Source organism: Durio zibethinus, chromosome 19, assembly GCF_047325235.1.
Source record: "Durio zibethinus cultivar Kanyao isolate XHJ-2024 chromosome 19, ASM4732523v1, whole genome shotgun sequence".
Classification (NCBI taxonomy): Eukaryota; Viridiplantae; Streptophyta; class Magnoliopsida; order Malvales; family Malvaceae; genus Durio; species Durio zibethinus.
The window spans coordinates 24,410,342-24,426,693 of NC_143180.1; the positions used below are offsets into that span (position 1 = coordinate 24,410,342).

Below are 16,352 nucleotides of genomic sequence, written 5' to 3' on the forward strand. Positions count from 1 at the left end.
GAAATCACATGGTTTAAAATTTTAACAAAAATTATGTATGAGTTTAACAAAAATTAAAAACAAAATTTCATAATTTTTGTATTAATACAAATTATGAGACACAAATATTTTCATATAAAATACGATATAAATATATGAATTATTAATATTTTATACAATATAAATACACAATTCACCAAATCTACATGCATATATCCTAATATGTGAATCTCATAATTAACATGTTTCTAATAAAATTGTCTTCAATATTAAAAACAACTCCATCCTTGTCACAAATAAAGTTTGATCTAACAAAGAACAATATTTTTCTTGTGCACAAAACTATATTACATGGTTCGAATTTAAATATATAAATTAAATTTATTAAAAATATATACAAATTAAATTGGGTTCTTAAGACAACAATTCAACTGTTAAAATTTGAGATTAATTTTTTTATAGTTGCAATCTCGAATTAAATTGCGAATCTGAGAACAAACTATGAGATTTATGGGACAGAAGAAATTCATATGTCTAATCAATTGCAAATCCATCAAATTTGTTTCAGAAATATTTATTTATAATATATATAAACTATCAATAAATTTATTAATTTTATCGGCAAAAAAAATATTTAAGAAAAATTTTAGGGTGTCTAAGAAAAAAAAAAATTTCAAATTTTTTTATTATCCATGAGCGCCCTAATTAAATATGTGGATCTACTCCTCTTATGTATAATAAAATTAAAATAGGTATGAAAATATATGATATTTTCTTTTCTTATAATTTTACAATAATAACAAATTAATATAACCTTATATCCCATAATTCTGGGATCTTTTTTTTTTTTACAAATTTTATGATTAATTCTTGGGGACATTTATCACACTCTATCCTTTAGGACAAGTGTCTCCAATTGAGACCAAGTCCTATTGATTGTGAAACCAAAGCATCCTTGAGGGATCAAACATCTATCTATCAAAGTAATTAATTTATTTGTTGAGAAAATTGAATTAAATGGAGACCCCATTTTTTTTTATGGTCTTTATTAGTGCTAGTCGCTTTCTTTCTCTAAATAATGCTCTCAAAAAGGAAGAAATAGGTGAGGACTGATCGGGAGGATGCTGAAGATGTTTAACATTATTTGGCTTCCACCTTCGTTTATTGGCCATGCTTTAATTGGTCCACCTACCATTGAAATTTGAAACTACCCCTTTTAGGGTAACTAAACGCCCAATTATTGAGACTTTTCCTAACCTCACTAACATTGGTTTTAACCCTTTTTTTTTTCAATGATAAGCTTACATTTATTACATTGTAGAAAATTAACACCAGCATATATTTGGATAAATTTATCATAAACTTTGATCAAATTTGTATGTTGTAGACTTATTTAAGAGTTGGATTATCCGTCTAAATTCAAAAGTTCACTCACATTTTAAGAAGATTTTGACAAAAAATTAAAACACATATTAAATGGGATTAGACATAATTTTTAAGTTCATTTAAATTTCAAGTCAAATCTTGAACAAAAGGTTTAAAGTTCAAGTTTGGCCTAAATTCATATATATAATTTTTTATTTTTTACATATATGTGAATTATATAAAAATTAATTTATATAATTATTTATTTATATATATAAATTAAATATAAACTCATTAAACTTAAGTTAATCACACTTTTTTTAAAATTTTTTATTATATAAATCAAGTTTAATGGGTGAATTTGAAATTTTTTTTTTTATTTGAGTTAGGTTTCAAAAAATTTTGAAATTCAAAATTTCAAACTAAGCCGAACCTAGATAAGTATATAAATTATTAACACCAAATATAAGCCTGGCCTAAACCTAACCTAACTTGATCTATCAACAGCTTTAATATCTTGATACTTGAATTTGAAATCTGATCAAAATTTTAATATTTTTTTAATGAAATTATTTATTTATTTGCTTTTGTGGCTACCGATTAGAGTAGAGTCAGAAATTTTACTTTGGATGCCACTCAATATATACATGATTAATGTAAAGTTAAAATAGCATATGAGATATAATTTCTCAACATTTCAAAGGGTTAAAAAAGTTAAAAAAAAAAAAAAAAAAAAAAAAGTAAGAAAAATTCATCGGACACTTAATTTTACATAAAGATTATCTTTCTTATATAAAAGATTATAATAGTTTAGCATTCTTTAATTGTTTTCTATTCTTAATTTAGAAAGAAAATACTAATTGATACACCATAATTGATGATTTGGTGTTAATATATTTATATGATTGATTGGGAAATTTTCTTTTATTTAAGGCAGTAAATAATTATTATGTATAATAATGTTTAATCAAATAAAAAATGAATGGTAATCAAATTAACAATGAGTTCTAAAATTTAAAAAATTAACAAATTTATCATATTAATGTATAAATTTTACAAAAGAGGGATCAAAATAAAACCTCTTCCTTATCACTGAAACACTGTCTCACTTAACCAAGATTTTAGATTTTAAGTCCCCTTATAATATGCAAATTAATTTGAGATTTCTTCATTTTCCAAACTTGAGTGCTATCTTATCTGATTGATCTGATTTATTAGGATTAGTCTTTTTCTCAATGGGTCCTTTTAGTTGCTTCTTTTTTATAGGATTCTTTTTGCACGTATATTAAACAATTGAAACATTTAATCTATAAATTAAACGGCCATTATATAAGATTCACGGTATATAAATATATATTTTTTGTCATTATCAGCTTTAATCCAAATTAAATTAGATTGATGACACTTCAATCAAGCCTAGGATTAGCATCTGTTCTTGTTAAGGATGGCAGTAGCTTTGCTAGTGCTGAGACACTGTTTAAACAAACCGACTTTTGGCCAATCACAAAAGATTCTCAGAACAAATTAAAGCTCAAGAATTAATGTCGCAAGGTGCCATCAAAATCTGGTTCTTGTGCCCTTGATTGTGTTCGTTAGACCAAAATTCAAAGGGAAGGCAGGCAATTTGAAGTGGGAAATGAAAGATTGCTACCACCACACACCTGTCCTTTGTGCTGGATTAGTGGGGTTCCTAGCTAAATCAGAGGAATGTCATTAACTTTTATAATACAAAGAATTTGCACTTTGCCACTTAAAGAAGAAGTTATTCAACTTTTAAGTTTTGGATTGATTCAAGTCTCATCGAATAGAAGTTTGGTTGGTTTAATTTATTTATTAATTTTTGTTTTTTAACATAAATTAAAAGATATTTATCGAGAATATTAAATTCTTAATTCTAATAATTAAATTCAATTTCTATTAAAAGTCACTTGTAATTTATGTAATTTCAACTAAAAATTCAAAGAATTTGCACTTTGACAAAGGAACAAGATCCCTATTGTAATGTACGAATTACAACTTCATACACGTACTGATGTACGTTGACAGGATGATTCCCCCACCAGGGGAATGAAAACAAAGGTTGGCTTGTTATAGGCTTTAAAAATTCTCCATTTAGCTTCAAAAAACAAGCATTGATGGATTAATATTCTGTTTGTTGTCTGATTACCATTCTTCATTGTGAGAAAAAAGTTGATAAAGGGGAGAGACTAGAGAGGTTTGGAGACAGAACATATTCTTGACTCTGATTTGTTGATCTGACATCAAAACACAACACTGTTATTGTCATGTAAAAGGCTACCTTTATGAGCATGATCGTTTAAGCTTATGTCTCTCATATACATGTGAAAAATAAGGTAAGATATAATCTTGGTTTTCTAGTTACAACAGCTGTCAGATATCCTATTTAGCAACCCTCGAAGTTAGCATTATCCAAAATTAGTCACACTACTTAAACCTAATTTGGATGCGTGATGAGAACATTTTAAAAATTCAATCATAAAACATAAATTCCGACACGATCAGAGTTCTCGCACCATGAATACAAATCAAGCATTAGGCAAAGATAAGCTTGGAATGGAGGCCTTCTACACGTAACAAGATTTCCCAATCTTGAAATGGATACAGATAAAAAGAATAACTGTTAATTTGATGATAATATTGATTCTTTACCTTAATCTGGATTTTAATGCATAAATTTTCTTTCTTTTTAGAAAGTTGATTTGAGATATTAATATTCTATTTTTTTAAAGAGATTTGTCAAATTTTAAATTTTGAATTTTGTGTTGTTGTCGTAAATGAGTTCACAAATAACTCGAATTTTAATTTAATTAATTTTGATAATTATTTTTAAAATATGATATTTAATAAATTTAAAATTTAAATAAATTCAAAAAAGGATTTAGCACATATTTCTATATGTACACAATAAAAAATTACACACCAATCATGTTTACTTGATATGGCACTAATATGCCTGTTTTTAACATGACCATGTTGTATTCAAAAGCAAGGAGCAAACCATCATATCTTTATTTGCTCAACAAATGTACTGGATCAAGGTTTCAAGCATTCTGCTATCTTGGAAATTTGTATTACCCAAAACATCATAATGCAAAGACTTGGCCAATTAAAATGATGAAAAAAAAAAAAGGTTAGATGTGCAAAGGAATGTAGCAATCCAAATCTGACAATGCACACAGCCTTTTGGATCCAAGTATGTTGGTCCAACTACAGGTGTTTTTGTGCTCATATATGGAGCTTTACTTGGACTTCAGCCTTTTAATGGGCTTTACGTGGGTTTGTAAGTTGTAGTCCTTCTTTGAGCTTTATTATGTGATACTTTAAACTAAATCTGATCATGGGTCGAATGGAAAAAAGATAGTAAGCTTTGCTTTTAATCATCAGAAACCTTCTATCAAATGGAAGTTCTGAGCTATCCAGTTTCATAAAACTACGACTGTTTGACGTGTTTGAAACTTTTTTTTGTATCATGTGATGTTATTCCTGAATACCTGTTGACATGTTTCTCTGCAGGTAAGTGTGGCAGATTTTCCAAAGACTAGGGCTGCAATGAAACAATTTCTATCTCCTTGGGGATGAAGGAACAATTTCTTGTTCTGCAAGCCGAAGAGGATGTTGAAAACATTGGGGATTTGGTCATGATAACTTGTGTTGCTCCAAGCTCATCAAAGGAAAAATTTTATGCACGATCTTGTACCAGGAAAAGGAATCAGCTCTCTTAGATTGAAATCATTGACTGAGAATTTTCCAGGGCGAGTAGAAGTTTTTCCTTCCATTGATTTTCTTCTAATATCCATTTTGATTCATTGGTCCTTCTGGGGAGCTGAATTTAGAAGTTTGTATATGGAACTCTACAGAACTTTTTCAGATCATTGCCCTTGATTGCTTGCTTCTTGAAGTGCATACTATATGAAGTCTCTCTCTTTCTCTCATATACAGAAGTGACAAAAATCAAATCACCTTTTATTATGTGAAAAGAGATCACAAAGTTATATGGGTTTGAATTTTGTATAATCTGTTTAACTTGCACTGTCTTACAATTCGTTTCACTCCAATACTAAGAAATGATTTCAATATCGTTCCTAATGGAACTCTTATTTAAATGATCTTTAATCATGTTTGATTTGATTTAATAATTTAAAATATAACAACATAAAATAATATAAAAATAATACAAAAAAATATACATATGATACGATTTAAAATTTTAATAAAAATCATATATAAGAGATATAAATATGATAAATTTTAATAAAAATTATATATATTTAATAAAAATAAAAAATATATTTTATATTTTTTATATTCATACAAATTATAATATATAATTTTATATAAAATATTATATAAATATATAAATAATTAATTTTTTACATAATATAAATTTATAAATTATCAAATCTAATTTAAACAATTAGACTTTATTCTTACTATTGCAACTCTTTTCTTGTTACCATTCTCCTACGAGGGAGAACAATTATTGACACCACAAAAAATATAACATGGTGACACCAACAGTGACCTTAATTGGCATCTAGTGTACTATTTGTTACACTCGCATGAAGTTCTAGATTCGACCAAGAAAACCTTGGCGTCTAGTATTTCCTGGGCCCATAATTGGACGGTGAAGTGCGTTACACACAGATTACATTCCAGGGCAATATAGTCTAAACAATATAATCTGACAATCCCAAATCTAACCAACAGAAACAGGAACAGGAACACAAGTGCAAGGTGCAAAAAATGAGTACCATAAGCGGCACCAGTTGCTTCTCTTCAGTGTTCCAAAGCCCACCTGAAACTGAGCTTTTGTCTTCAAAGAAGAAATCTAGATTCAATTTCATACTTCCCAAGAAGCCCTCTGAAATGGGTAGTAGTAGAATTTTCTGTAAGTTATCTGAGACTGAGCGTGGAATTGGTGAAAACCCCACAATTAGTAAACTGTCTGCCAGGTCCAAGAACAGGATGGAAGAGTATAACACAGCCATGAAGAGAATGATGAGGAATCCATATGAGTATCATCATGATCTTGGTTATCTTTTCTATATCCCATTTCTCTCATATCCATTGGCATTCAATAGTTTTCTGGTTTAATTAATGTTAGTCATTTTGGTAGGCTATGTTACTTAGATAATCTTTCTTGTTTTAAAATGAATTATGTTGGTTTTTTTTTTTCTTTTCTTTTTGGATCTGTAATCTGTTACTCTAATACTTGCCTTAGTTTTAAGAATGAAAAATTGCTGCTACTTTAAGGTAGAAAGGGGGGATGAAATATTTTAATTAGCAATTTGGATCTAGATTCATAAAGCCCTTTTTGACCTTGGATTGTGTTGAATCATGTGACTTTGTAACTTTTAAGTAAATTATGCTTATTACAAATAAAGGGTGTTGATTAAAATATTTAATGGAAGTGGAAAACTTTTCTTCTTTCTGGGATGATGTGTGATCCATCTTCTGTTCATAACTTTTATTTTGTCCCCTCATACATAGGATAATCAAACCCTCTCCACCCAAGTTTAATAAAATGACTTGGAAATTTTCCTGTTTTGCTTTGCTTTGTACTAATCAAACTTTGAATCCCCAATCTATGGTGTTTTATTTGCCTGAATTGAACAACCTATGATGAATTTGACCCCAAAAGAACAACCTATGCTACAACTAGGTGACAAGACATTGCTGAGAAAGTATGCTGAAACTGAACAGGTTTGTGCCACATCACTCTTTTCATCCTCTCTCTAAGAGTCTCTCAGCTCGTTGATGTGTAATGGAGGCTTTCAAGTTTGATAGAAGACAAACCAAGGAGTGTAGAGAATCCTATAAATAAGAAATTTTACCAAAAATATCGGTCTATCTCTACTACATAAATCTAAAAATTTATATCTATCTAGTGATAGCATTTGATAGCAAGCTTTGCCATTTTGCTCAAGGTAGGAACTAGGATTCTAATTTGTCATTTAGAGAATTAATTTGTAGTTGTTCTTTATGTATGGACATAGAATCATTGAGAGAACAAAATTTGTGAACGGGCTCTGCATTTAGCATACATTTTGTATTCCTATTAGTCCATTTCTACATTTCCTCATTTCATCCTTCAAGAACATGTCTTAAGTCTTGTTGTTCAAGAATTCTGATTATTCATGTCCTGTTTTCAGGCATGAACTACACGCTGATAACAGACAATTTGATTGTGGGCTCACAGCCCCAGAAACCTGAAGATGTAGATCATCTGAAACAAGAAGAGAATGTGGCCTATATTCTGAACTTGCAGCAGGACAAGGACATCGAGTATTGGGGAATTGACTTGCAGTCTATAATAAAAAGATGTCGACAACTGGGAATTCGTCATATGAGAAGGCCTGTAAGGAAAATTTTCTCCACTTGCTATTAATAACTTGTTCATTCAGGAATAAATGAATCACATCAAGAAGACTCCATAGTGAAATTTGGAGTAGTTCTAGGGAAAGGTAGGCTTGTTTTGTTCAAAATAAACAGTTGATCTTTCGATATTGGTTGAACAGATGTGGGATTTATATAAAGAAAATGACAATTCCTCTTTGCATATCGGCAAAGGTTAAATGCACTGCACAGTCACTTGCAAGGAAGTTTGATGTTTTCGGATGCCTGACTTGAACACATTATCTTATGCATTGGTAGGCAAGAGACTTTGACCCAGATTCCTTAAGAAATGAATTACCCAAAGCTGTTTCTTCATTGGAATGGGCCATCTCTGAGGGGAAAGGAAAGGTGCATGTTCATTGCACAGCTGGCTTAGGAAGAGCTCCTGCAGTGGCTATAGCCTATATGTTCTGGTTCTGCGGCATGAATGTAAGTCGTTTATGCTTATATATTGCATCATCCATTACCTCAAATTCTATAGCATAACTGTCTTAGCTGAGTTTCATTGCTCAGTATCTGTTAAAACTATCAGCTAAATACGGCATATGATGCACTGACTTCAAAAAGACCTTGTGGGCCCAATAAAATGGCCATACGTGGAGCCACCTATGATCTGGCTAAGAATGATCCATGGAAGGAGCCCCTTGAAAGTCTTCCTGAACATGCCTTTGAGGGAATAGCAGATTGGGAGAGGAAGTTGATTCAAGACCGTGTTCGTTCGCTCCGGGGAACCTGATTATCTTGGTTTGCAACTGTTACCTTAAAGCCAATTCGAAATTGCAAGGCAGCCAAAACCAAAATTTTGAGCATTGCTTGTGGCATGTTGAAGCTGATCTCTCCGAGGAATATTTTCCTGACTGCAAATTACTCGGATATGATTTGATTTTCTCTATCATTTTACACAAGAGAATAATTATTATAGCAACTATGTGTCATAATTCCATTGCTACTTGCTAGGCCTTCAGCCTCCAGCTCATAAACCATAAATAAAACATTGAAAGTGAAATAAAAACACAGGATGTTTCTCCATATTCAAAAGCATGATTTATGTTTTATATATATATACATATATATATATATGCTGATGACTTGATTGACCACGTTGGTGATTCATTTGACGTATACTTTACCTCTAAGTATCGTACATGTTCTGATAATGGATGCTGATAAGGTTGCAGACAGAGTAATGCAACAATGAGGATCAAAATGTTCAGAAACAGATTGCCTGGAAAGGGGATACTCTAAAGTATAATTTATATAGCTGTGCTCATGTCCCTGCTAGCAGCTATAATTCCATCTAAGAACGGAATTCATTTCAAACTGTATGGATCAAACTTTCTATGTTATAAATTTGCCAATGATCTTAACCAGAATAATAATAGTACATACATATCATATATGTAATTCGAGGCATCAGCAAAACCCGACTGATAGAAATTAATACTTTGTAACTTGAGTTGAAAGAAACTCGTACGCTGTACATTATATGTAAACATCTCGTAGACAAATCCTGGGCAACTTCAACACCAACTACAAATTCTACAAATATTTTTCTTTTTCTTAGAAAAGAAAAAGTGGCTAATATGCTGGAATCTCATCTAACTTTTTGAGCCATAGGATTTTGCTAAAACTAGGAAAGAAGATTATTGGTGAATGAAGGAAAGCCATTGCATCCCAGGAAAAGCAAATAACATGTAGTCATAGATTAGCCCCATGGTGCACAAACTTACTGCAATTGAAGAACACCAGCAGTTTGAAATTTGTTAGCCTGACTATGGACCAGCTGACACCACCACACCGAATAATCTTTCTACCTCAACAACGAAGAATAACAAGAAACTCCACACAGGTCAGACTATATAGTCCGCCCATATAGCATTGCTCTTCAGCTAATGCCATCATCAAAGCTGGTCACAGAACAAGTTACTTCTCAAAAACATTTGGATAAATGTGAAGGATTCTTGATTTGTGCATCTTCAATTCCCAAAGAGCTGTAAAATGAATCATCTCTCAGAAAATTTCAAGATGAGGACCCAATCTGGAGCTTTGCTAATTGTGTTTGACGGTGTCCCAAACAAAATGCTGTAACTATCCAAAGTAAACAAACCTGGAGAGAAAGGAAAAAAAGATAGAAAACCTTCATCATCTTTTGGTTAAGGACACACAAACAGAGAAGGTAAAATAAATGCATAAATACAGATGGACCGGTAGATGGACAAAAATAAATACAATGTAGTTGCAGAGTCTAAGTGAAGAGAGAACATTAAGGTGTTGTTTAATAATGCAAAAATTTCAATTTATTGAAAACTTTAACTTCAATGAATTAAAATTTTCAATGCATTTTGTTCTTCATTCCAGGGTCACTTAATGAAATGTTTTCAAGAAATGCTGTTGAAAATGTTAAGAAACTAAACCCTACGTCATTCGGTAAAAATTGTTTCAAACTTTTTTCATGTTTGACTACATTACTCCTTATGTATTGATTAAAAAGATTCTTATACACTATCATTTTAATTCTATTTATTAATAAAATCAAATATATTAATTTTTTTGGAGAAAACCCAATCAAAATTTATTAACTACCTAATTTTGAGTGCACCCAAACAATTTTATAGTATAAATTTAGAAATTACTACTTCAAAATAAAAATTCAACATTCAATTTTTATAGTTTATCAAAGAAAAGCCAAGTACAAAAATAATATCATGGAAAATGGACACAATAGGGTTCAAGGAATTAGGAGTCTTCTTCAATCAACAATTAATCTAGAGAAGTAGATAAAAATTTGTCAAGACATACAGGAAGTGCATAGAGAGAAACTGTTGATATCCTCCCATTAAGAATGCTGAAAAGTAGTTTGTACATTCCTGCTGCTGTAGCATCCCCAAGTCGCTGAACAATTACATCTATGCATATCTGCAGCATTAGGTTTTCAGGGAGGCCATGATTAAGTGCTTTTATCATTTCACAAACTAATTCACTTCACACATGTCATGCAAGAGAAGAGTGTTTGTTTTTTTTTTTTTTTTTTTTTTTTTTTTTTTTTTTTTTTATAGAATGCAATAGAAGAGATTCTTGATCGTATTGGACGCATATACTGGAATGACACCTGTCAAGCCACATTTTGAGAATAGGCACTATCCCTTCACAAGGCCTGGAAGAAAAAATAAGGTGCTTTATCGGAACTTGAGGGGTTTACTAAAATAAAAGGAAGTCAAATACTAACACAAGTTTGACATATGCTGCATGTCCCAAATTTCCAGTATCATTTAAAGCTCCCAAATCACTTCAAAAGAAAATATGGGAAAACATAAGAGCACAACAATGAAATTTACATACTTTAGCTTTGTATTTCTCATCCTCAGAAACAACGGTAAATAGAAGTTCTCTTCCAGGCCTTGTTACAACATAATTGACCACCTGCAAAGAAATAAGAAGTCATAGAGTGATAGGTAATTTACACTATTGCTGCAAAAAGAAACTGTTAATTTTCCTCTTCCTAACATATCCAAGTTTGCCTTGACAATTATAAACCTACAGAGTGAGATCTGAAATATAGCATAATGATAACAGTAGCTAAATAGACTATACATAATCAAATAAAAAGGCGAAAAGAGAACATAGAGGAAGAGAAACGAGACAATCAATGGTGCCAACCTTTCTTAGGGTCTCAGATATGGCAACCACTATCCAAGTTGGCCATATAGCAACGGCAACCAGATTTGAGAAGGCAACGAATGGAGTGCAACATAGAGCTATAGTAATGCCAGCAACAGTAAGAATGCGACCCTGTAATAAGTGAAAACATAAGTTAGGATCATAAACAAATGACAACAGCAATGACCTGGACCACAAGACCATAGTTGTAAAATAGTATATATTAAATTACAATAGATACCCTCAAGACTCAGAAAAAACAAATATGCACCAAGAAAATATTTCATCATTTTCGTTGTTACAAATAAATATTAGATAAAAACAAACTGCTGAAACTCATCCTAAGCATATCATACCGTTAAGGTAAGTTGTCCAGTGAGGATAAAAACAGCAATAAAGCTATTTATCTGGGCAAACAATCTTCTTCTGCCAACTGAACTTGCAACTGTCATGGCAATTACATTCACTTTCTGGAAATGAGTAAGGGAGGAGGTGAAAGTGGTTAGATCAAATACCATGAGCAATAGTAGTATCAAGCACATTGCATTAAACAAGAAAGCCCCGACATAACAAATTAAACACTATGGACTTTTTTATTGTATACTTTGATGCAAGTACAAAAAGAAAAAGCTACCTAAAAATTTTAAACCAGCACAACAAAATTTTCTCCAATCTGAAGCCCAAACCTAGTTAAGATTAACATAGAACAGTTAAAAATGGTCAACAAAGATAAATAGCATACAAGTACCTTACAATTTTAGAGATTAATATAGGAGGGAACTATGCTTGTACTATTTAAAGTTTACTTTTCTTAGAGTCCCTACGAACAATTCGATTAAACATACAATCTCTAGAAAGGTCATAAATCACATTTTAGTTTTACATTTTATTTCCTCAAATCAATCCTAGATCCATGAATGATCTATAAAAATCTAGTTCAATCAGGATTTTAAAGTTTTTGCTTACATAAAAAGTCTAGCTTGATTTTACAAACTCCTAAATACTGTAACTTTCTCCAAACATATATCATCAATAAAAACAAAGCCCCAGGATATACATAGAAAGCTTAGCAGCAGTATTTAGCATACAAAGTAGGCAAATTCAAGCTATATGTGTGGGATAAGAGAACAGTTTTACCTGAAAATAGAAGAAAGAGGAGACAACTGCACTCAACCAGAGGAATAATGACACATGCAACAAATAGGTTGATGAAAATATAAGCCGGAGTCCATCTAAGATAGCCCAAAGCTGAGGCTTCACCGGAGAGGTAGTTATTTTAGGAGAAGAAATTTTGAGAGCAGATGCAGCGGGCTCATCATCATCATCATCTTTTTTTTGATCCAAGTCAGCTTTTCTAAAAGAGAATGCAATCAAGTTAGAACATAGGAGGTTCAATCCTGAAAAACCATGTATGCAGATTCACAAGAAACTTGCAAAGGTAAAGGAGAAACCCTATAGCAGATAAAATATTCAAAAAGGTTAGATCAATGAAATTAGTCACTTTATATTGATATAGTGCTTCTTCTTTTAACATCTAACATGTCATCCACGAACCACACACCTGCTCCCCATTAAATTGTATTAGTAGACATATCAAGCTAAGGTATAATGTGGTAACCCATCTCTCATTACATTGATGTGAATAAATGTGGATGTCTTCCAAAATGCTGAAGCAAGAGAGGCAGAATTTCAACAATTGTTCAGCAAAGAAAATAAATATCATGGTTCAGTTCACAAAAATCAAGGTTTTTCTTACTCCTATCCAAATCATATAACAATGCATTCCAAATCCCAATGAACTCCCACCCCCACCCCCCCACCCCCCCCACTCCCATCCCAAAAAAAAAAGAAAGAAAAAAAAAAACCAAATAGATACACTAATTGCATGTTTCACAGGTTAACTAAAGACACAAACATAATGAATTTAGCTAACCTGATAGGAGATAACTCTTCAGGGATATAAGCTATATCCTTGTTGATCCCTTTTGATGACTGTGCCGCTAATTCCATCAAAACAGCAGCAAATAGGAGCAGAACTATAATTAAACAGAACATGTTAAAAGAAAGAAAAGAGAGAGAAAAACTAATAATAGACTAAATATTGAGATTCCACATGCAAATAATCAACTAGGCATACATACATGACCCCAGCCAAGCCATTCCTGTGGCAAACAAAGACCCAAAGAGCTGGCCAAGCGTTGCACCAGCACCAACGAAACCAAACAATCTTGAGCCAGACTGAACCAAAAACAAAATTTGAGGGCAAGAAGGAAATGATAATCTTCATAAGACAAGTGATGAAAACATCAATACCTCACTATCCATGATATCAATTACTCTAGCCCAAGTTGAAGATATTGTAATAAGGTTAAGCAGGGCGACCTTCCAAACAAACAAAAACAAATTAGACAAGGAAAAATCTCATTATTAAAAATTAAAATACTAGATAAGTAGGAAGGCAAAACTAATCACAGATAGATCAGGTGTTATCATACCCAGAGGAACAATCCAATTCTCACTGAAACATAAAACCAATCATGGTTTCCCCAACCTATAGAATCAACAGGGCTGGCTTGACCAATAGTGACTTCTAGTTCAGTGGAAAAGGCAACTGAATCCTACAAATGGTTTGCCCATGTTAATACAAAATGATCTGCAGAACCAATTTCCCTATAACAAAAAGGATCACTCATGACAAGGAATACCATCTTGTGGGCTTTTTGGTTTACCTTTGACAGGGATTGTAAAGACTCCGTGGATGATGTATGCCATAGAATGAAGAACACAACAAGTGATACACTAAAGAACCTGTGTATCAAAACCAAAGCCTGGAATTTCAAGAAGCACTAATTACAAGATGATATGTAACCAAACAATAAGAATATTACTGGTAAGAAATGGTCATGGACCTCAAGGATTTCTTGTCGGTTTTTTTAAATGGTTCAAATGACAAATTAAAAATGACAGTTGTTTGTGCACAGACCGCTGAAACTAATGGTCTCAAACTTCTTATTTACATTCTATGGATAAATTTCGATGAACATTGATACATCTATGATCAACCTGAAAGTCCAAGCCACAAACCATGCTAATAAAGCGCAATGTTGCATCATTTGTTGGCATGTTCTTGGAAAGTTAGTTTTGACAAAAATCAACTAAATAAGAGATACAACAATAAAACATGATAAAATTACATTAACAACCATGTAATAAATGTGGATCACAAAACCATTTCCACCATTATTTGGTTCAAAGCTGAAGACTGTGCATTAACACACATGAGAACATGCTTTTGATGATACATGTATGGTATTCTCTTATCTTAAGGAAGTAAAAGGTCTCATTTTCGAGTCCATTTATGTGAGTAGGGGGAGGGTTACCTCCCACTCTTTAACACCTAATGAATAGATGAAAAAATAAAGAAAAGCTTCCCATTGCCATTTTATCAACAAAAACAGCAAGAAAAATAACTAAACTTTACAGTTCATACCTCCCACGACCCCATTCCCCGAACCATAACCAGGTCGTTAACTCTTTACACGCAGTATGATTCCAAACTGAACACCCACACTACCAATTACAATAAGAAAAGAGTTAAACTTTGCCACACCCCCTAGAACTCCACACTACCGGGACCATAACCAGGTCATAACTCTATAACTCTTTACATAATCTAAGGAAAAGATTTAGAGCAATTCAACCATACTTGTATATAGTAAAATTATGTATTTGGTTATTTATGAAAGTGAAAATTTTAACTTTTAATTCCACATTATCAACAGAAAAAGAGCCAAACTTTCCATTTCATCCCTAAACTCTCTACATCTAAAGGCTTCCCATTTTCAACCTTTCACTAAAATTCCAAAATCTAAGAACAAAAAACAATAAACAAAATTAATAATGAAGTGAATTGAAATGTACCTTGACTTTGGAAAGATTAGGCAAAGAGAAGATGAGAGTAGAAACAGGAACAGCTATCAAAGTTAATACTAAAGACCCAATAAACAATCCAGGCAAATTAGATAATCCCAATGAAATTGCTCCTTCATCCCTCAATGGCAGCACAACAAAATAAGCACTCAAAATCTGAAAAAAAAAAAAAAAAAAAAAAAACCCAGATTAAAGATTATGATTTTTAATTAAAATTGAATCGAATTATGGCCTAATTTTATGTAATTATGACTTACAAAGAAGAAACAAGAAGAAGAGTGGAGCAGAGCAGGGATCTCGTGAGGATGCACTCTAACGAATATGGAAATGAACGCATCTAAACGCCGCCTACTGATTATTTCTATCATTTTGGGGTATTTTCAGTTGAAAATGGAGAATTGGATCAGAGAAATATGAAACATCATTTCCATGTCGACAAGGACAAAACCAGAGTTCAAAGCAGGCGACTTTTTTTTTTTTTAATGGTAATTAGATAATTGCATGAAAGCCCATTTTAATTAGATGGTTTTGTTTTTGCCTCAATATAATTTATTATTATCAAATAGGTCTAGGAAATTTCCACATTGTTTCAAACGTAACTAATCGATGGATGAATCAATTTTCTTCACTTAAATTTACTAGAGCCTTCTCTGCTCCACAAGAATCATTCAGTGTTCATCTAGCATGCATATACACAATTTGCCCCCTAGCTGCCTCTCATATGATTCTATTGTTTACATACTTCAATATTGAAGCTTTTATAGTTGGATAAAGCCGAAAATAAACCTAACAATCTAAAATACATACGATGATACAATACAAATATAATATATAAAAAAAATAAAAATAACATGATTTAAAATTTTTACAATAATTATATAATGTTTAACAAAACAAAATAATGTATTTTATAATTTTATATAAATACGAATTATAACACAATTTTTGTATAAAATATAATATAATTACTCACAACATAAATACATGAATCATAAGATCAATAT

At 31.7% G+C, this 16,352-nt stretch overlaps 2 protein-coding genes across 14 annotated transcripts; one reads left to right on the forward strand and one right to left on the reverse strand.

Annotated features, from left to right (window-relative positions):
* The first annotated feature begins 6,047 nt into the window (after nt 1–6,047).
* LSF2 (dual specificity protein phosphatase (DsPTP1) family protein) lies at nt 6,048–8,799 on the forward strand. Of its 2 annotated transcripts, none has more exons than XM_022908674.2 (4): nt 6,048–6,397; nt 7,518–7,723; nt 8,020–8,190; nt 8,275–8,799. In XM_022908674.2, exons 1-4 carry the CDS (start codon nt 6,109–6,111, stop codon nt 8,308–8,310), a joined length of 702 nt encoding a protein of 233 aa, XP_022764409.2. In that variant the 5' UTR covers nt 6,048–6,108; the 3' UTR covers nt 8,311–8,799. The 2 variants fall into 2 exon arrangements, with proteins under 2 accessions (XP_022764409.2, XP_022764408.2); XM_022908673.2 differs by having other exon boundaries at nt 6,049–6,397; nt 8,294–8,799.
* A 375-nt stretch (nt 8,800–9,174) lies between these two features.
* On the reverse strand, nt 9,175–15,829 carry LOC111310024 (TLC ATP/ADP transporter). 12 transcript variants are annotated; one of them, XM_089748922.1, is made up of 14 exons: nt 15,606–15,826; nt 15,340–15,504; nt 14,909–14,988; nt 14,148–14,226; nt 13,914–14,036; nt 13,732–13,800; nt 13,560–13,656; nt 13,352–13,454; nt 12,556–12,772; nt 11,775–11,888; nt 11,419–11,550; nt 11,101–11,181; nt 10,561–10,677; nt 9,175–9,868 (listed from the first exon to the last, which is right to left on the reverse strand). In XM_089748922.1, the coding sequence occupies exons 1-14, from the start codon at nt 15,714–15,716 to the stop codon at nt 9,782–9,784; spliced, it is 1,575 nt and encodes a 524-aa protein (XP_089605048.1). In that variant the 5' UTR covers nt 15,717–15,826; the 3' UTR covers nt 9,175–9,781. The 12 variants fall into 12 exon arrangements, with proteins under 12 accessions (XP_089605048.1, XP_089605055.1, XP_089605050.1 ...); XM_089748929.1 differs by having other exon boundaries at nt 14,148–14,246; nt 15,606–15,797; XM_089748924.1 differs by lacking the exon at nt 13,914–14,036.
* Nucleotides 15,830–16,352: the final 523 nt, after the last annotated feature.